General features: G+C 45.9%; 3 protein-coding genes across 9 annotated transcripts; 1 reads left to right on the forward strand and 2 right to left on the reverse strand.

Annotated features, from left to right (window-relative positions):
• Positions 1-438: 438 nt before the first annotated feature.
• Positions 439-11,013, reverse strand: mfsd11 (major facilitator superfamily domain containing 11). The gene is made up of 14 exons (XM_061223490.1): positions 10,742-11,013; positions 10,277-10,448; positions 9,464-9,519; positions 8,065-8,172; positions 7,648-7,727; positions 7,226-7,322; positions 7,012-7,070; positions 6,341-6,500; positions 5,901-5,941; positions 5,312-5,377; positions 4,902-5,024; positions 4,311-4,485; positions 2,881-3,016; positions 439-2,200 (listed from the first exon to the last, which is right to left on the reverse strand). The coding sequence occupies exons 2-14, from the start codon at positions 10,370-10,372 to the stop codon at positions 2,039-2,041; spliced, it is 1,359 nt and encodes a 452-aa protein (XP_061079474.1). The 5' UTR covers positions 10,373-10,448; positions 10,742-11,013; the 3' UTR covers positions 439-2,038.
• A 220-nt stretch (positions 11,014-11,233) lies between these two features.
• On the forward strand, positions 11,234-15,357 carry srsf2b (serine and arginine rich splicing factor 2b). Of its 7 annotated transcripts, XR_009705534.1 has the most exons (4): positions 11,237-11,852; positions 12,532-12,862; positions 14,292-14,376; positions 14,985-15,357. XR_009705534.1 is itself a non-coding variant. In XM_061223491.1 (3 exons), exons 1-2 carry the CDS (start codon positions 11,497-11,499, stop codon positions 12,857-12,859), a joined length of 684 nt encoding a protein of 227 aa, XP_061079475.1. In that variant the 5' UTR covers positions 11,234-11,496; the 3' UTR covers positions 12,860-12,862; positions 13,695-15,357. The 7 variants fall into 7 exon arrangements, 5 of the variants coding, with proteins under 5 accessions (XP_061079475.1, XP_061079477.1, XP_061079476.1 ...); XM_061223491.1 differs by having other exon boundaries at positions 11,234-11,852; positions 13,695-15,357; XR_009705533.1 differs by having other exon boundaries at positions 11,236-11,852; positions 12,532-14,376.
• Positions 15,358-15,879: 522 nt separating this feature from the next.
• mettl23 (methyltransferase 23, arginine) lies at positions 15,880-19,299 on the reverse strand. Its single transcript, XM_061224951.1, has 5 exons — positions 19,079-19,299; positions 18,664-18,768; positions 18,034-18,268; positions 17,680-17,764; positions 15,880-16,886 (listed from the first exon to the last, which is right to left on the reverse strand). Exons 1-5 carry the CDS (start codon positions 19,181-19,183, stop codon positions 16,718-16,720), a joined length of 699 nt encoding a protein of 232 aa, XP_061080935.1. The 5' UTR covers positions 19,184-19,299; the 3' UTR covers positions 15,880-16,717.
• Between the last annotated feature and the right edge of the window lie 1,214 nt (positions 19,300-20,513).

Genomic DNA, 20,513 nt, shown 5'->3' on the forward strand with positions numbered 1-20,513 from the left:
TGCTCACAGTAGGTCGATTAGTGTAGCTTACTAAGGTTACAAACATGAAAAACTGCGGTATGCAAAGGTGAACTCGCTTGTATTCATTGAATCTGAAAACGAATTACGTGTTATCAGCAATAAGCCATTAGCAGCGTAAATGTATTTATAGATACTTATATTACAGTTTCTGGGAATGATACATTTGAATTTTTGGAAACGCCGCAGAAACGTATAAATACAATGGAAGCGTACAGGAAAGAATACTAAGAAAAATGAACAATATGCAGGAATTTACATTTGCCCCCAAGTTCAATAGCCTACTAGTGGTAAAGGTTACGCACTACAGTTGAACATAACATGTATGAAACTAGTAATAAATAAATCTGACTCAGTAAAAACAGATGACGTAGATGAATGTGCGGTGTTGCACACATTTACAATGAAGAGTACAATCTCTTTCTGTTTAAATTGTGTTCTTTATTTTATTTTACTATAAATGTTGCCACTAAAGAGAAAAATGAATAATGAATAATCATTTTTTAAAAATCAAGAATGAAAACTGTGGTGCTAATCTGAAGGTACTGTACATTCAAGTTCAAGAGCAGACATCATTATAAAACAAGTTGCATCTGTCCAGAGTCCCTCAAAGTCCAATTCATTGTGTCTTTTTCCCTTTCACCTGTACCAGAAACTGAATTCAAGTCTTCTGCTAGTTCTGGAGGACTGCCTCAAAGAGAACATTTTCTCTGAAGATCAGATCGTTTCCGGATTTTCTGTGCAGCAGATAATAATCCTCATTGATTCTAACATGCAAACATGTGTCTACATTCAGTGATACACAAACCAGAGGACCATAAAGACCTTTCACTGTGAGGTAAAGGGTGACATTAAATAAGCGTCATGACATCCTGGTATACTGGGTATTCTACACTGTAGTTTCATAATCTATATGCCATTTCTTGTACCAGAGAACATGAAGAAGAAAGAAAGACATTCCAAAGAAATGAGAGGTATGTCAGTAAATGCCCCCACTCTGAAGATTCCGGTGCAGGTAGGAGCCAGCTGCCTCGTTGTCATGCTTGTGCATTTCGCACACGTACAGAATTTTATGAACCGGGAGAAAAGTTCACAAGCGTCACATGAATGCATCCTGGGTCTACATTTTGACAGCGAGGGAACGGCCGTCGTTTGGCACATTCTTGAAGGCCGGGCCAGTTTTGTTGTTCGATTCAAATTGCTTTCATCTCAAGAAACATTCGACCAGTTCTGTTAAGCATGTTAACAAGTAAACGGACTAACGCAACAGGCCAGATTATGAACCAAAAACAAAAATCTTTGGTAACGATTTTTCGAAACTCTGGGCCACTTTGTGAAGAGCCAATAAAAATGTAAGGCCTTTTCATGTTTCCTGACATTACACTCCTTAACAGCAGCATCTTGTTTCCTGCCTCAGAAACCACTTTGTCCTTGGCAGAGTGCCTGAACCAAAACTGCACAAAAACAGAAGCCAACACTGCTGATAATGAGCAATGAGATTCGGTGTAATTAAAAGAGTTTAAAAATTAAACTGGCTCACTCATTTTGACGCATATTACTTTCTGACAACGAGCAGGTGTGGTTAGTGTCTTCCACTTGAGTGCCTGTCATATGAGTGCATTCTTGCTTTTCTCCTGCGGAAGGGGACGGCCATTTTCAAAATGTGAATTTTAACTTTTTACTCATCGTCGAAATCATGGCTGTTTTGTCATAGAACACCGATCGCGTTGCGCTGACCCTGAAAAATGATTTACAATCAACCTGGAAAAAATGGTGTGAAGGAGATCTCGTGAGCGGCGTTGATTTGCTCGGATTTGGATTTGTGTGGGAAAAAAAAAAAACAAACAAAAAAAACAAAAAACAAAAAGAAAGTGGTTCCTCTCGGGTTGTCCCGCGGGACGCCATGTTTGTCCCCGGGGAGGGCTGGTGACGCTGGGGGGGGTGTTTATATAAGTGCGGCAGGCCCCCGCCCCTGCCCCCGCCCCCACGCCGGATTGGTCCTCTGGCTCCCCGCCGCGGCTCAGATGCTGTCGTAGTCGGAGTCCTGGTGCCGACACGTCACCAGCCACTCCGTGGTGAAGAAGGTGAGCGTTCCCAGGAAGCCCACGCCCACCATGATGAGCAGCTGCCAGTGCAGGAGCAGGTAGTTGCTGTAGAAGAAGGCCAACGCGGCCATGATGGACTGCAGACACACACAACCGCACGTCAGAGAGGCGTGGAAAACACACACTACAGTACAGACACAACACTATACTACAGACACACACAACAACCGCACGTTAGAGAGGCATGGAAAACACACTACACTACAGACACTACTCTACACACACACAACAGCAGCACGTTAGGGGCACACAGAAAACACTACACAGAACCATGCCACTACAGACACACACAGAACCATGCCACTACAGACACACACAGAGCCGTGTCACTACAGACACACACAGGAACCATGCCACTACAGACACACACAGAGCCATGCCACTAGACACGCACAGAGCCATGCCACTACAGACACACACAGAACCATGCCACTACAGACACCATTACTACAGACACACACAGAGCCATGTCACTACAGACACACACAGAGCCATGTCACTACAGACACACACAGAGCCATGCCGCTACAGACACCATCACTACAGACACACACAGAGCCATGTCACTAGACACACACAGAGCCATGCCGCTACAGACACCATCACTACAGACACACAGAGCCATGTCACTACAGACACACACAGAGCCATGCCACTACAGACACCATCACTACAGACACACACAGAGCCATGTCACTACAGACACACACAGAGTCATGCCACTACAGACACCATAACTACAGACACGTAGACTGACCTGAATGAACTTGAAGATGGCGAAGGCAGGTGCGCTGTCGTCGCGGAAAATGTATCCCACAATGCTCAGCAGCTGAGTGTTGAAGCAGCTGTCGCCCAATCCCAGCAGGAAGCTGCACAGCAGCGCCACGGGAACGCTGAGAGAGACACGCCCCGTCACTGAGAGACTACACCCTCACAAACAACCTCACAAACAACCTCATAAACAACCTCACAGTGCAGGTAACACTTCTGTTCTTCAACAATCACCAGTCCATCACTGAGAGACTACACCCTCACAAACAACCTCACAAACAACCTCACAGTGCAGGTAACACTTCTGTTCTTCAACCATCACCAGTCCGTCACTGAGAGACTACACCCTCACAAACAACCTCACAAACAACCTCACAGTGCAGGTAACACTTCTGTTCTTCAACCATCACCAGTCCGTCACTGAGAGACTACACCCTCACAAACAACCTCACAAACAACCTCACAGTGCAGGTAACACTTCTGTTCTTCAACCATCACCAGTCCGTCACTGAGAGACTACACCCTCACAAACAACCTCACAAACAACCTCACAGTGCAGGTAACACTTCTGTTCTTCAACCATCACCAGCCCGTCACTGAGAGAGACAGAGAGCACCCTCTCTCTTTCTCTCTCGGTCTCTCTTTTTTTCCCTCCCCCATTCCCTCCCTCCTTCAGGCTGTTACCTGGGCGTGATGTAGGCCTCTCTTTTTCCCTCCGTCTCTCTCTCCCCCATTCCCTCCCTCCTGCAGGCCGTTACCTGGGCGTGATGTAGGCCTCTCTTTTCCCCTCCGTCTCTCTCCCCCCCATTCCCTCCCTCCTTCAGGCCGTTACCTGGGCGTGATGTAGGCCTCTTTTTCCCTCCGTCTCTCTCTCCCCCATTCCCTCCGTCCTTCAGGCCGTTACCTGGGCGTGATGTAGGCCTCTCTTTTTCCCTCCGTCTCTCTCTCCCCCATTCCCTCCCTCCTTCAGGCCGTTACCTGGGCATGATGTAGGCCTCTCTTTTTCCCCTCCGTCTCTCTCTCCCCCATTCCCTCCCTCCTTCAGGCCGTTACCTGGGCGTGATGTAGGCCTCTCTTTTTCCCTCCGTCTCTCTCTCCCCCATTCCCTCCCTCCTTCAGGCCGTTACCTGGGCGTGATGTAGGCCTCTCTTTTTCCCTCCGTCTCTCTCCCCCATTCCCTCCCTCCTTCAGGCCGTTACCTGGGCGTGATGTAGGCCTCTTTTTCCCTCCGTCTCTCTCCCCCATTCCCTCCCTCCTTCAGGCTGTTACCTGGGCGTGATGTAGGCCTCTCTTTTTCCCCTCCGTCTCTCTCTCCCCCATTCCCTCCCTCCTGCAGGCCGTTACCTGGGCGTGATGTAGGCCTCTCTTTTCCCCTCCGTCTCTCTCCCCCATTCCCTCCCTCCGTCAGGCCGTTACCTGGGCGTGATGTAGGCCTGCATGTGAGTGCCGTCCTCTGGAGCGATGGGCGCGTCGCTGGCGATGTTGAGGAAGATCAGGTAGAACGCCAGGTAGTGCGTCACCAGCCCCAGCAGCACAACGGGGTTCCTGCCAAACTGGCTGTTCTTGTTCAGCATCCCAAACACACCCCCTCCTGGACACGCACCGCAGGACAGCACAGAGAATCGCACGTTGTTATTAGTCACAAGCTTTGCTTACTTGAATATATTTGCGACTATATTTTCTCTGGAACAGAGAAGGGAATGGAGGGAGGGATCATTTTTTAATATTTATTTTCCATCTGAAATATTTTGGTAATCCCAACCTGGCCCTTTAACCCTTTGAAGAGTAGGTTTTTGGAATGTTTTTTATCAGAATCTTAAGTGAATTGTAAGTCAGTGTTCTAGAATGCACTGTGTTACCAGTTACCAGTAGTGACTGTTACACATCAGCATTAGAACGTTCACTTAAGAACGTTTATTCACACATTTGTGACCTCACACCTCAGTGGGTTAAAACCAGTTCTGATATACCAGCTCTTATATTAGCATGTCCCCCGCAAAGCCTCACCCAGGATCTCTCCGATGCCTATGAAAATCCCGGACAAGCCGATCAGGCCCTTGGCATCTGCAAACTGCGTCATGGCCCCGATGCACGTCCCATACACACCGCTGTAGAAGGTGAGCTCAAATCCTGAGAGAGGGAGGGCGGAGTAAGGCTTGGTATGGTTTCTGTTTTCTTAGCTTCGGGAGGGCGCTGTACCACAGACCCCCTGATGAAAACCTGGGACTGAGAGCATTTCACCTGGGGCCTGTTCCACAAAGCACGATTTCCACAAAGTAAAACCCGGAGCTGCTCTTTTTTTACTTCAGTCCATGCTCCATGTTTAGGAGGGTTCCAGGTTTTACTCGGTAACCCTGCTGTGTGGAACAGACTCCCGGCCGGTCCCTGTGTGTGCATGCTGAGGGTGCTCCTGGTACCTGTGTAGGCTATGGACACACTCAGCAGAAGCATCTCTTTGGTGACGGACAGCTCGATGGCCTTTTCTGCGAAAGCAAAGCACAGAACAGTCGGGAGTCAGACACAGGGGGCCAGGCACGTTGAACGTTGGAGACGGTGTCTGTCTTTAAATTTGGCCATTGCTGCAAATCTCGCGACGCCCTATTTCCGATTCGACCACGGCGACAGAGGAATCTAGCCCTGGGAGGATTTCCAGGTGTCGACGAATTTGCAGCGACAGCAGGGGGAGTTCTGTCGATCTCATCGCTCTCTAGCAGCCCCTGCTGGTCAGACCGGGCACCTGCAGACGCACAAACCCAGAATACGCTGACCTGGCCGTCCTCCGACGGCACGGACAGTGTATAAAACGGCGGTGCGTCTGCATTGAGGAAACGGCGTCATGTGAATCGGAGGAGTCACGCGTCTGACCTCTCCTCAGCAGGAAGGATCGCAGAGATCAACAAGTTCAGAGGAGTTTGGGGCTCGTGAGGTCAAAAAAAAAAAAAAAAAAAAGAAATCAGGGATTTTTTTTTTTTTTTTTTTAATGGTGTCTGTCCACCCAGGACTTACTGAAAGCTTCCAGAGCCTGAGACCACAGCCCCCGTGGCACTCTGAAAGAGAGAGAGAGACAGATAAAAGAGAGAAAGAGAGATAAAAAAAGATGAGACGCTCGATTACAACCAGACTCCCCCTTCCCCCCAGGAAGAGAGCTCCAGCCTACTCAGCAGAGTCTTAATTACACCATCTCCAAATCTAGCAGAGTTCATACAAAGTGGATTCTAAAAGCACAGGACATTATAGGTTATGAAATGTACAGTGGCAAATTAAACTGTTTACTTAATGAAGCACGTGCCTTTAAATTAAGAGAATGTGAGTGTCTCATGACCGTGAATGTCGACCAGTAGGCTCAGAGACAGAAACGATCACGTATACACCTCAACTAGGCCAATACGTTTTCTTTATTTTCTTTTCTCTCCACCCTGCGTGCCCGGAGGGCCTGTGGGACTCACACGACGACGGAGCTGCTTTCGGAGTGCTCGACTGGGGCCGGGGAGTCCTGCGTCTCGGGGGGCAAGGCCTCCGGCTCGGGCCGCTGGATCAGGAAGAAGAGGAAGCTGCCCACCAGACTGATGACCGTGAGCGAGATGAACACGGTCTGACGGTCCTTATCTGAGACCACGGGGCGGAAGACGGCGTCATTTTAACCCTTTTTTTAAACACGTCACAAACACGCGACACCAGCGCGTTCTCAGCTGAACGTTCTAATGCTGATGTCACAATCAGCATGTGGAGACTGAAAGGAACGGAGTTCTAGAACACTCACATGCGAAACATTCCAGAAAAAGGGTCTGAAACAAATGCAGTTGCACAATAGGAGGACGTTTGATTAGTAATTAGTCTAAGCTCTACACTGCGCCTCCACGGGATACACCCGCTGAAGCCAAACAGCACTACAGCCTTTTTGAATAGGTTTTATTCAGGCTAACGTTTACAGAATGGAAGTGCCTCCTGTACCTACGCTTCCAGACATACCCAGGGCTTGAAATCAACTCTGCCTCGCCAACAAATGCAGGAAAAAAAAACCCATCAGTAACCCCTAGCTGAGCCCTCTCATTCAGCCTACTAATTCCTGCTCAGAGGTCCCTCAGAGAACCCAAAATACAGAAACTGAAGACCATACCTGTTATTGTGGATTTTCCATGCCATTCGAAATATATAAAAAGGTTTCCAAAAAACAGACTGCAGAGAAAACACAATGATTCGTGTCAGTAATTCCCGGAAGTGGGGGGGGAAGTAGAACAGTCCAGGTTGTGACATAAGAGAGTTATCAACAAGGAGGTGGTTGGAGGGCTGCAGTCGCGTGTTTCTGTGATCAGCGCAGGGAGCACACACACCTGAACTGGAGCAGAGCCCAGAAAATCCCGCTGTTTCTGCCAATTGTGGCATCGGTGGAGTTTATCGTCAAGAGGTTCCCCTGTGCCGTCCACAGCACTGAGAGAGAGGGCGCAGGGTGAGAGGGGGGAGAGGGGGGGGGGGAGAGAGAGAGAGAGAGAGAGAGAGAGAGAGAGAAACAGAATTAGACAATGCAAGAAGTATAAGACACAGAGGAATTAGAGGAACATTTTGAAGTTTGTTTTTTTAAAGTCGGCCTCAGAGGCAGTAATAGAAATGTTCAATTCTCCGAGTGTTCTTTAGCCAGCCCATCATCATCATCATCATCATCATCATCATCATCATCCTCCAACACGAGTACACACAACATACAGAGCCAGCATGAAGGCTGCAATCACAATCACCACCGTTATCATAATCGTACCTGCTGCTGCAATCCCAACCAATACAGAGGCTGTGTAGAAGGACCAGGTGAAAGGGTGAATAAACATGGCGATGTATCCGCTAGGAGAGGAGAAAGCAGAGGCATTTCAATTGAATGATCGGATATATTTGACACTGACGACGGTGATCGGAGCGCAGCAATGGATTCTTCCATCCCTTCAGGTGTGAGATCACAAATATGAGACAATTAGAAGGTTTTTCATTGAACATTCTATTGCTGATGTCACAATCACGACTGGTAATTAAAATGAACAAGTTCTAGAAGACTGACTTTTGAAAAAAATGTCAACACCCGATCAGGTCCAGGCCCTCGCTCTGAGTTTTCACTGGGTAACGTGGCATCGTCCCGATCTCCGCACCCTTCCCTGAGCTGGAAACCTGAGCAGCAGCGACTCACCTGTACACAAGTCCACTGAAGAACATGGAGAGCTGAGGTCCCACCACGGCCACCACGGACGGGGCGATGAGGTTCGAGGCAGAGAACACCCCGTAAATGATGGCCATGCTGCAGGAACACAAGGCACACCGACAGTAAGTGTGAGGCTCAACGCCGTCAGTTCAAACTGCCAATGGAAGGGGCTTCAATGGGGCAAGATCAAACAATGAAATGGTAAATGACTGGGATCGGATCACACTGTGCCAGTACCCACTGTGGCCTGTAGCTCCACAGGGCGATACACAAACGCTGACAGAGTCATCCAGGGCATGAGAGGCTTCAGTTAGTTAAGGAGTCCACGTTTCACTGCACACTAGCTAGTCTAGCAGTGAATTAATATAAAAATATTGGGCAGGGAGACGGGTCTCCCCCAAAACCTGCATGTATCAACATACACGCGCACTCACACTCACACTCACACTCACACTCACACTCACACTCACACTCACACTCACACTCACACACACACTCACACACACACTCACACACACACTCACACACACACTCACACACACACACACACACACACACACTCACACACACACTCACACACACACTCACACACACACACACACACACACACACACGCACACGCACACGCACACGCACACGCACGCACGCGCATACACAAACGCACACACAACCCTTCAGTCATTTCACGTTCTGCATCACATGCCGCAGTGATCCTGCATTCAGGAATGAAATGAGTTTTGAGCAACTGGAACCTAACCTCATTCCAGGCACCAGTGCGGGAGGGCCCTAACACTATTCATACCCAACCAGGGCTGACTCAGTATGTCATGCGCCATCCGTTTCCCTATTCCTTCTCTCCATTTTACTGGGAACAAGCAGGAAGTGCAGCTTTGTTATTCTGAATAAAAAGCTCCTTGTCGGGTTAACCCCCGTTTAGGGTGTAGCATGGCAAATATTATACGTGTATCATAACATAAAGGGGACTTGAATGCTCGTCATTGAACATCCCATTGCTGATGCAACAACCACAGTAGGTAGTCTGCTAAATGAAACGTAAAGTACTGTAATTGAAAGCAATGGAGTTCTGGAACACAGTTTTTTTTTGTTTTGTTTTTTTCAACCGTACTCTACAAATTAGGGATAATTACGTTTCATGGACTATTATTAGTTGCATTATTGGTACTGGAAAGGAGGGACACTGTATCTGAATTGGAGGGCGAAGACTCACCGTGTTTAGAGAGGACAGTACTACACTAGCTGGGAATACAGTAACAGATCAAAGTACCCGTAAATGATGTCTTCATGGAGGAGGTCCAACTGTATGGCTTACCTGCTGACTCGCATAAAAGTGCATTATAAATGCATGTGACAGAGGAATATAACGTACCTGGTGTAACCGCTGCCATGGAAATCTGTGTCATTGTAACTCTTTATCACGGTTTGCTGCAAAGGCAAAGCACAAACGAGTCAACAATACTGAAGCCTGCTGGATTTCTTACATGTACGTTCAGGAATTTAACCACAGCAGTGAGAGTATATGTCCTGATCTGTGCCCTACATGCAAATATTCTGTAACGCTCACTGCAGCGTATGAACGCCGATGAGAAGTACAAGGCCCATCATTGCGTATGGTTAATTGCTGTGCAACCACATGCATGTCGTTGTATGTAACATAGCTCTGGCTGAGCGCATACCGACTTGGCGCGTTTAACAGGTCCTACAACTTTTGTGCTTGGATCAGTTGTGTCAGAAGTGTCACGTTGAATGCTTTTGGGAGCTGTCTGTCAATCTAGATTCCGTAGGCAATGACACGTTTCCATCGGTCTACCTCAGTAAAGAGGAAACATTCCATTTCAGGGAAATGAAAGAACAGATTTATCAACAGTAACAAAACCGCATATTACTGTACCAAGATGGCTACTTTGGTCTGAGATAGCTTGGCGTACTCAATACCGCATATGTAAATACCCGTGATTCAGAGATATTTTTTATACTTTTTATTTTTAACGACGGGCAATGACGCAGTTCCGTGAATAACAAAAATAAGACTACCGACAACTTCTTCACTTAGCATATTAATCTGGGCTAACATGTCGCATTCCATTACGTGTTGAAGTTTGGATTCCCTGTAATCTGTGGCGGACATGTGGACCGTCCCTTCGTGAGTCTTGACCAGTTTCTGAATTTTGTTTCTTCTTACCTCAATATTGCCACAGGTCTGAAAGGCCGTGAACATGAACATGAATCCAAAGCCCAGGATAAAGATGTTCAGAAGAGACTTTCCTTCCGGAGTCATATTTGCTGTGTTGTCTCTGCGAAATAGCTGACTAATGGGCTCTTAAGAGAAGTATCGGAACACGTCCACGGGACATCTGAAAAACAATGTCCTGCATGTTAATATCTCAGTAAGAGATAGACGTTACATAGCTTTCAAGTAGATATTACATAGCTAATCACCAAACCATTGCTGCATAATAACGTAAGGAGGATGTCGGTTGTTGACGAACTAATTAATAGCATGGCTTTTTGACCAAATCAAAGTAGCCTAGAATATCTTAGAATAGGTACATTTAATTACAATTATGTGGTCGCGTTTAACAGAGAATTTACTTTGATGAGACCATAAAAATTTAGGAAGAAACATATTTGAACAGAGAGTCCTTACCCGGGGACTAGACAAACAGGCGCGGTTGCAGGCTGCGGATCAGTTTCAAGCACATCGGGGAAAAACCTAGCATTACAATTTCTTAAGTAAACGTCTCGTACTCTAAATGATTATTCCAGTAAAATGTGGTCAGTGGCAGATGATAGTCCCTTTCCCCTCTGGCATGGAAATAATCCTGATAAATATTACGGTAGCTTGTCTATCTAGTTACTCCATGCAGAACTGAAAATAAAATTGTGTCATATGAGGCAATCAGCTGACCCATATTGCGTGGATGTTGCCTGCTGGGAAATTGAGTTCTAACCAACCACGGACACGGTTGCAAATGTTTGTAAAATCATCTTCCGGGTTAGTATTATTGTAAACTTAAATACCTCGATTTTTTTTACACGGGAGCTTCATATACTACAATTTGTTCAAATCCATTCAAGTTGTAATTAATTTAATTTAATTATAATACATTTTAAATTTATACCACTTGCGGGTCTACAATAAATAGTCCGCCTTTTCCAGCTCACCCGCCATTTTATGTGAAAAGCAGCATTGTGCTGCATGGCTAGTGCGTGCGGTGCATTCTTGGAGAACGTGGTGTTGATCCAGCTCGTGTAAGTTACTCTGGTTATGGTAAGATTGCATGATAAATACAGTAAACAGCATTAGATTGATATCAGTAAAAGTCGTACTCTCGCAAACTGTTAAAATTTACTTTGTCGATTTAGCTAGCTAGCTAGCTTGTTAGCTTTATCTAGAGCAAAATGAGTTACGGTAGGCCTCCGCCCGATGTTGAGGGCATGACTTCACTGAAAGTAGACAACTTAACCTACCGAACATCGCCCGAGACTCTGCGGCGTGTGTTCGAGAAGTACGGGCGGGTTGGAGACGTGTACATCCCCCGGGATCGTTACACGAAGGAGAGCCGAGGATTCGCCTTCGTGCGGTTCCACGACAAAAGGGATGCCGAGGACGCGATGGACGCCATGGACGGGGCCGTGTTGGATGGTCGTGAGTTGCGGGTACAGATGGCCCGCTACGGGAGACCTCCAGATTCACATTACGGTCGCAGAGGGGGACCACCCCGGAGGTACGGGGGATATGGGCGGCGAAGTAGAAGGTAAATACGAATTATAGCGTCAGTCGCTGTTCGTATTGGATTTTTTTTTTTTTTTTTTTGGCTTGTAGCTATATTTTTCTTGGCCAACTAACATTTTAGTAGCCATCTTTAACCATGTAGCTGGCTAGTTGGCTAACTTGGTTCAACTTGTTTAAGCCTTTGAAGAGTAGCTTTATAAAAAAATAATTAACTTTTGGTTTCAGTAGTGACCGTTACATCCGTATTATATAATGTGAAGTTAAGAACATTCTGATCACATGCGGTCTTGGACAGGAAACCGGGGACATCGCCATGAGCAAAGTGATCAGACCGCATTGCTTAGGTGGCTTGTTTTGTAACTTAGAATCGGTAACCCAACGATTTGCGGATACCACGTATCAATCGGTTGTAGAACGCGCAGTCGAGCTATGCGCTTTTGTACACACCTAATGTCCGGTAGCCAGTATGGTTTGCTAAGCATCCTAATTCCAAACTTGATTGGACCGTGACCACATGCCTGTGCAATGTAACTTGACCAACGTAAAGTTGGCGTCCGTGCACATTAATGGCTGCAACGTAGTTTTTTGACGACATACTTGGGCCCATGCCACGCGCACGTGGCTCACAAACACACATTTCCTACTGATTTAATTAAATGTCGACATTGACGACGATAACTCAACGCACTGAATTTACTCAGTTACTCCCCCAGCCCGCGGCGCCGGAGGCGAAGCCGATCCAGGAGCCGGAGTCGGTCTCGGTCTCGCAGCCGCTCCCGATACAGCCGATCCAGGTCCCGCTCCTACTCCAGATCCCGCTCCCGCTCCAAGTCCCGCACCCCCCGCCGGAGCAAGACCAAGTCCAAGTCTCCAGTCCGCTCCCGGTCCAGATCTATCTCCAAGTCGAAGTCCAAGTCCAAATCCAGGTCCAGGAGCCGCACACCGCCCTCTAACAGAGGCTCTAAGTCTAGGTCAAGATCCAAGAGCCCGCCAAAATCGCCGATAGAGCAACAAGCCACAATTGATTGAACAGTAAGTAAAATTTGGGAGGGGGTGGACTGTTTAGGCAAAGTCTGGAAGTAATATTGGATTAAACGGCCTAAGATTCTCACTGTAGTGCTGTTGTGATCATGTTAAGACCATTTTTAAATAGGCCCCAAACACTTTCTACAGTCTGTCCTGCAAATCCTTTGCCTCATTTAAAGCATGAGGAAATTGAATTTGCCTTCAGGGTTGTCTTGGTAATTGTCATGACATTGTAGCCTTTTTAGATCGCAGACTGTAAAATTGTGGGATGTATTACAGAAATATTTTCTATCCGGGGTCACATGTAAATGTATAGGTACTGTTTGAGAGGGATCATTTTTTTAATGATTGCCTGTCGTCGTGGACAGGGGACACAGAGGAGTCCTGGTTGGCAATACAATGTTTGGTAACACAATTTTATAGCCCGTTAATTAGTTGGCTACTTGTGTAATTATTAGGCAAGTACGTTGATTTCTGTGGTAAGTACTAAAGTCTGTTTGTACTGTACACTTTACGGCCCGTTTCATAGTACTTTCCTCTGAATTCAAAATGGTGACCGAATCAGTACCTAGTATTGACCCAGTAAATGCCATGTAATTAACAGGCTGTAAAATGGTGTTACCCAATGTTTTTATTTTCTGTACATTTGTTACCGAATGTGATAAATTCACTGGCACTCCTCTTGGTATCCTGTCCATTGGCGTTAGGGCTTGGTGGGAGGTGGGCATTTTGGTACATAAAATGCAGGGGGAGTGAATTGCTTTTCTTTGCAGAGTTTGAAACCTAGTTTCGGACACAAAAAATGTTCACCAAAAAATGTGGAATTCTCTCCTCCAAGCTGCTGATTCCGGTTTGCAAAAGAGGAGTTTGGGGCAGTATGAGCAGGTGTAGAAGGGGGTGAGCTGCCCATGGCCTCCAGGTGCTGTTGGGGGGCGCTATGGAGCAGGTCGGTCTGTCAGTGTTGGGGTGTGGTGGTGAGGTACGTGTGCAGGCTGATGGGCAGGTCATGCACCCAGGCAATTGGGGGCATGGTCTAAATCGTGAAGGACCAAAGGTTTGTCTCCCCATTTTTAGTTCATCCAACACAGGAGCACGACCAAACAAGTTTGCCGTGCGCCGAGGGCGTTCTCCCCCGAAATTCACTAGCCATTTCACCAGTCGGACCTCCTGAAAAACGTGGTCCCGAAACGCCAAGTGGTAACACCACACACTCATGTAGACTGTAATGCGGCGTGTCGCACTCGAGCGTTTGTTCCGCTCGTTTTATCAGTGAAAGTCAACACCGGGCCCAGGTGTCTCCGCCTGCCTCGGTGGTAAGCTTAGACTCCATTTGACATCCTAGATGCACTCAGGTACACAAACTGAGGCCAGTTTTCAGGATGAAGGAGAGCCCTGTTCTCCGGCAGCTTTCTCACCCTCTCCCGTTTCCCTACAGGTCGACTTCGTTGGGACGCCCTGTCAAGGAAAGTACGAGGACTTTCTCCCTCCCCATCCAAACACCATGATTTCTGACTTAAAAGGTCATTACGATTTGGTCTGAAGGTTTTTAATTGAAATTGGTTTCTTTTTTTCTTTTTTCTTCAGTTGAATGTACATGAGTTTAATTTCTACAATTTTTCCTTCTGCAAAACTGTTCATTTTAAGTAATGGGCTTAACTCCAGGTGAGCATTTGTAAAGGGGGGTGGCACATTTTTGTTCTTTTCCCGTTTTAATGATGGTACCGAGGCGTTATCATAACTGGACATTATTTCAGGTAACAAGCTCCAAAATATGAAGTACAGCAAATTGGTAATATAAAAATAGCATGATTACCGGAATGCTGTAGAGGACATAGACTTTCTTGGGTCTGGCTTTGACTAATTGGATGCCATTGTATTCAGAGATTGGTTTGACCATTTTGATAAGTAACACAATCCCTATAAAATACCTTGCCGTATAATTGCGAATGTAATTGTAGTATCTCCTCATAGTCAGTTTTTTTATTTTTACGCTTAAGCCAGGACCCTTTTGATAATTAGCAAATTTCTGATTTGTAGGTTGTAATTTTACTTTTTTTTTTTTTTTTTCCACCCCCATTTTTTTTTCTTGTGATTCTAATCTTCTCTCTTGTATTTTTTTGTGCACTAGGCGCAGTTGTGTAGCAGTTGAGTAATGCTGGTTAGCTGTAAGGTGGCGTGTTGCAGTGCTGGGCAGTGTGCAGTTTTCCTGATAACGCCTGTAGCCACCGCGCCGTCTAAAAATTGCTGCCACAGGTTTCCTATGGTAATGGTGAACCCCCTCCCTCTCCCCCCCCCTCCCCCTCCCTTCATAATTCATTCCCCTCTCTCCTAATAATGTGGAGCACATGGTGAACACCCTGCAACTTAATTTTTAAATTTCTTTCTCAGTTGAAATGTCTGTTAAACAGAACTGTTTTTTTTGTCTTGCTCTTGCATTTTGCAAACCTATTCTGTATTTACACAACCACTTTGTGAATGCTAATAAAACCTTTTTGCCGTAACTGCGACTCGTTCTAACTGGGGGGGGGGGGTGGTGATGGGGTTTTATTTTTGTCATCTGGAAATGACCACAGGGCGGCCTGTAGCGTAGTGGTTAAGGCACATAACTGGGACACACAAGGTCGGTGGTTCTAATCTCGGTGTAGCCACAATAAAATCCGCACAGCCGTTGGGCCCTTGAACAAGGCCCTTAACCCTGCATTGCTCCAGGGGAGGATTGTCTCCTGCTTAGTCCAATCAACGGTACATTGCTCTGGATAAGAGCGTCTGCCAAATGCCAATAATATATAATATAATATATACATCATGTTTACAGCTGAAGTTTGAGGCAGAATTTGGAGCGAGTGGCTGGTACATTTGCGTCCACTGTCTCTGAAAGGTCCTGAAGAGACGATACAAATTTAAACCGACAAAAGCTAAAGATTCAGGCACAAGTCAGTAAATGGTGAATTTTTGTAGAAAAAATATTTAATGTGCCTCAAAATATAAATCCACTTCACAAAATAAATAAAAAAATAATGTGCATACATTTATCCTATAACAATAAAGTCATGGAAAGCATGGCTCCGATCTGAGTGAGCACTGCAGTAATTTGCTTGTTCTGCATAGATATGCAGAATATAAGAGGACATGCATATAAGGCTAGCTTTTGACTAGTAAAAGCATTCTATTCATGGCAACATTAGAATGAACTCTACTGTAGCAAAAGTCTGACTTGAGTGAAGTATTTTTGTCACGCACCGGTGCCATTTAAATAGTCCATTCGATAGTATGAGGTAAACCCACTGTTGCTCCATGACTGGACTTAAAATCCTTGATGGCCTACCCCGTTAGGGCTTAACTGGGTCAGTGCCCACAAAGTGTGGGAGGAGTCGGCGGGATAAAAATAAAAGCGCTTGTGTAATACGCAGCATCGGTGAACACTGCTCCCATTGCCTGCACAGCTAGGTGGTGCACGTGCAGTTCTGTTCAAATCATTTAAATACCATATTTAATAATGTCAGGCTATGTTTTCATAAAGGGGATGGATAAAAGAATAAATTGAGGTCCCCACACCAGGAAGTGGTGTCCCCATCAATTCTGTCTGAGCAGAATCGCCCACTTTAAGGCAGGCCACACAAGGATCCTCTTCACCCAAAAGCCAGAATTGACCCTCCTGTCCGTACGACACGAACGCCACCACAAAACCACAGCTAGGGGCAACTGGAACATTTGTGTACACAATATAAACTATGACTTTACAAAGTTTTTAAGTGCATTTTACAGAAGTGTATTTTCCAAAGAAAACCAAATCTAGTTACGGGACATAACTTGAGAAGTTCAAAAGTTCATTTCTCCACCCAAACTGCTATCTGATTTTGGTCATCGTTTCCATGGTTCCTTCAGAGAGATGATCATCATCTGTACCGTGTGACTCCCTGGAAGGCTAGAGCCGGCTAGGTGTTCCGTGTTTGCTCGGAATGACTCTAGTGGAATGTCAGCGCACTTGAGGTTCCACTTGTGCAGCAAAGCTTCAATGGACCAGTCAGCGCTGAGATTAGGAGGAAGTGCATTAGTATATTCCGGAAAATGGAAAAACACGCTGTCCCCTCTTATCCTCTCCCCTACTTTTTGGCAGAAACTGAAGAACCGTCTGTGAAGGAAATGCATCTCCCTCTCTTTCCTACCTGGATTCCCCCTCCCTGTCCACATCCCCATCTTTTATGTCCCTCTTTACCATCCCTTCCACTTCTAGTGACATAAGATTACCTATCATGGAGGTGTTATGGCCCCAAAATTATACTCTCATTAATGACAAATTGGGAGTGCTGGTGATTTATGAAACTAGGCCAGGGTGTCAAACTGATTTCCCAGGGGGCCGCAGTGTCTGCAGGTTTTTGTGGTTTCCTTTCCGTCAGCTGTCAATTAAGGCCTTGCGAACAAGCGGTGTGGATTCTTTAGCCAATCAATGACTTCAATTAACCATGGGTGCAGACACTGTGGTCCTCCAGGACTGGAGATTGACACGTGATGTCAAGGCATTTTCTTTGTGCACTAATTTAAACTAAATACCCAAAATGTAAATGTTAACATTCTGTTTCGCACTGGATGTTAGCCATGGACATGGATCACAAAGCAGGATTACCAAATTAGCTGGAAAACTGCACTGACTGAGTTAAGCTCAGAATGGCTCTTTTTTTTGCTTCAGTCCATGTTCTGGATTTGGGAGGGTTCTGAGTTTTACTCAGTTGCAGTTGTCCAGCTATCTCGGTAATCGTTTTGCATGATACAGGCTCTTGCTCTGTAATTCAGAGTGGTCAAGTATTGGGCTGAGATATTTCTACCTTCTCTCTTGGTAGGTTGTCCAAAACTGGGCGTGGGGGCTTCTCCTCAAGAGGAAAGCGACTGTAAACAGGACGTCTTCAAAATCTAAATAAAATAAAACCAGTCACACATAATTACACTGCTCCGTGAAGCAGAATGGGTGGAGATGGGAGTCACACTTACACCTGTCATTTACACAAAGTCTGGTGCTCTTATCAATGCTCACAATACAAATAATGAATTCCCCAGTTCCCCCTTCCAACAGTTTCTACTTCATTGCCATACATTTAGACCAGAAATGTCTCCCAAACACACTAAGAAACGGACTGAGTTCATTCAGGAGCAGTCATAATCTCTGTGATCACAGTACTCAACTTCAGGCTCGTAGAAGACGTCAGACCCCAAGATGAAGTCCAGGGCAGGCAGGGCCAGCAGGCTGGAGGTCACCTGTCCCCAGGTGATGCCCACCACTGGCACGGACAGCTGGTTCACCTGGCAGGTGCGCCTACAGTTGTCCAGGCAGTGTGGCAGCTCCGCGCTGTCCGACAGCGTCACCTGTGCCCCACACCTGGTGGCCAAAACACCTGGCAAGCTCACCCCAGCGCCAATCTGCAACACAGAACCCTCGTCAAGCAGGAGAAGGCAGAACTCAGTGTGTCACCTGCAATCTGCCTTTGCTCATTTACATACAAAATCCAGAGATTAAAATGGCTGCTCGCACTATTTTTCTATATTTTCCTTAAAGTTAGGAAAATGCATGCGTTTTGTATGGTAGCAGATACATTGCGTAAGTGGTGAGGAAGACTATATCCTAGTGGCTAATGTACATGACTGGGACCCGGAAAGTTCGTGTTTCAAGACCCCATGTAACCATGCAGATATTGGCCCTTGAGCAAGGCCCTGAACCCCACATTGCACCAGGGGGGGGTTGTCCCCTGCTTAGTCTAATCAAGTGTAAGTCGCTTTGGATAAGAGCGTCAGCTAACTGTACTCGTGTTGTTCACCTCGAGCACCGTCTTTCCTTCCAGTTCTGCTCTGTGCATCCAGACGTACTGCGCCAGGACCACGGCGCACGGCCACACGTACATCCCGTACTGTGGATCCAGCACCTATGCACACAGGTTAAACATATCCGTTTATAGTTGTATTATGTTATTAAGTGGCTGCTGGTTTCCAGTCACCCTTTAAAAACGGCACTCTGGCAGCTTCTGATCAGGGCACGCTTAATCACCGTAATGTTTATAAACCTGCACGTTATGCAGTTATAAACCGACATGTTTATACATATTGTCGTCACGCACGAAGTTGACCTGGGGAAATTAATGGTTACGAATTAATGGTTCAATCAAAATGCTCAGACAGTACACTGGCTACAAGTGTTCTCGATCTATGCTTTGCTAAAGAAACACAGTAGACAACCTCTGGGACTGAAATCGTGATCCGTGTCCGTAATTCGTCTTTACATTCTTCTTCAAATGTAAATCGCTTCACTGCAATATTGTGCGAGTCCTCGTGCTCGTTCATTCTCGTCCTTTTGCTCCACTCGCAATCACAGAACCATCACAACACATGTAAATACCAGAAGCGAAACGCGACAAGGAGCCATGAAAGCTCCCAATACGGAGCGCCAATCAGGTCAAACCTTCTTTAGAAAACGCGAAACGCACAATGTTCTCTTTCGCGGCTGTAATTGCGCCATTCACTTAACTTCCCGCCCACAGGCAGGCCTATCCTAAGCTAAAGCTGTCCGTTTTAATGAAGCCTGACACAACACCAGTTGTCCAATAGTATAGAATTTGATATGTAATTAACTTTCCCTTTCATTTGCATTCTAACATGTGAAAGGGTAGTTTCCTGTTAATAAAGAAAACATTATACTTAATAATAAGACACGCTGTGCATATTAAGAAACTAGGTCCAAAAATAAAAATAAAATATCGGTTTAACTGGATACAGCATCCTAATGTTTATGGGGAATGTTTTTTTCTTCAAATAATACATTTGTTGTAATATTATAGTGTGTGTGTGTGTGTGTGTGTGTGTGTGTGTGTGTGTATGAGCACGATTCTTCCTTCCACAACCTCACAGCAAACACGCCTACTACGGGTTGACCCACATTTGGTCCTGGCCAAGGGTCATATATCAGACAGTGAGCTAAGAAAGACCAAAGTCCAAGCCAAAGTGTGCCTGGAGCACATAGTGTAAAAAGTCACAAAAATCCACACTGCACAGTGTCGGCTATACACTTGCCTATGCAAATGTAGTGTCGGCTATGTTAAGTTACATTATATAAGCTGAGGGGTTGTTTTTATCATAGCCATCCTACAGACTATGGCCTTAAAACAAATTAAAAAAAGGAATAAGAAAACAAATAAAAAAATTTGGATTTCACTGGAGAATATCATCAAACTATAGTAGTTTATTTCTCAAGAAGAATATTAGTCCAACCACTTCTGTTTGTGAGCAGCAGAGAACAGTGAGCTTCACTGTTGCCGTAGATACGAAGGTGCACACAGACCAGGCGCTTTAATCAGTAGCCAGCAGTTATGTGGCAGGACTGGCTCGTAATTAGGTTGGATAGTTACCGCTGTTCTGACCTAGTTAGCATAGCCTAATCACTTTGTTTAATCAGACTGGCCAACAGATAAAAAAAAAAACATTGTGCCAGGGCTCTCAAACCAGAGTTTATCTGCAACGATTGAATGAACACAGGCTCGTTCTCACTTGTGTTTCCATACCAGAGATGATTCAAGGTTTAGGATTTACTTCATTGTCCCCAAGGGGAAACTGGTCCCGAGCACAATGCCACTGTATAAATAGCTCACAGCATGTGGTTTTGAGGTGGGGGACCATG

The sequence above is a fragment of the Conger conger genome, chromosome 16, assembly GCF_963514075.1.
Source record: "Conger conger chromosome 16, fConCon1.1, whole genome shotgun sequence".
Classification (NCBI taxonomy): domain Eukaryota; kingdom Metazoa; phylum Chordata; class Actinopteri; order Anguilliformes; family Congridae; genus Conger; species Conger conger.

Excerpts from the sequence above, each read along its gene's own strand:
- mfsd11 (XM_061223490.1), bottom strand. The coding sequence starts at position 10,372 with ATGACTCCGGAAGGAAAGTCTCTTCTGAACATCTTTATCCTGGGCTTT. Across the intron at positions 9,520-10,276 it reads AGACCTGTGGCAATATTGAG|CAAACCGTGATAAAGAGTTA; the intron begins GTAAGAAGAAAC and ends TTGCCTTTGCAG. Across the intron at positions 6,501-7,011 it reads TGGAAAATCCACAATAACAG|ATAAGGACCGTCAGACCGTG; the intron begins GTATGGTCTTCA and ends CCGTGGTCTCAG.
- srsf2b (XM_061223491.1), top strand. The coding sequence starts at position 11,497 with ATGAGTTACGGTAGGCCTCCGCCCGATGTTGAGGGCATGACTTCACTG. Across the intron at positions 11,853-12,531 it reads TATGGGCGGCGAAGTAGAAG|TTACTCCCCCAGCCCGCGGC; the intron begins GTAAATACGAAT and ends GAATTTACTCAG.
- mettl23 (XM_061224951.1), bottom strand. The coding sequence starts at position 19,183 with ATGAACGAGCACGAGGACTCGCACAATATTGCAGTGAAGCGATTTACA. Across the intron at positions 18,269-18,663 it reads AAGGAAAGACGGTGCTCGAG|ATTGGCGCTGGGGTGAGCTT; the intron begins GTGAACAACACG and ends TCTGTGTTGCAG. Across the intron at positions 16,887-17,679 it reads ACAACCTACCAAGAGAGAAG|CGCTGACTGGTCCATTGAAG; the intron begins GTAGAAATATCT and ends TCCTAATCTCAG.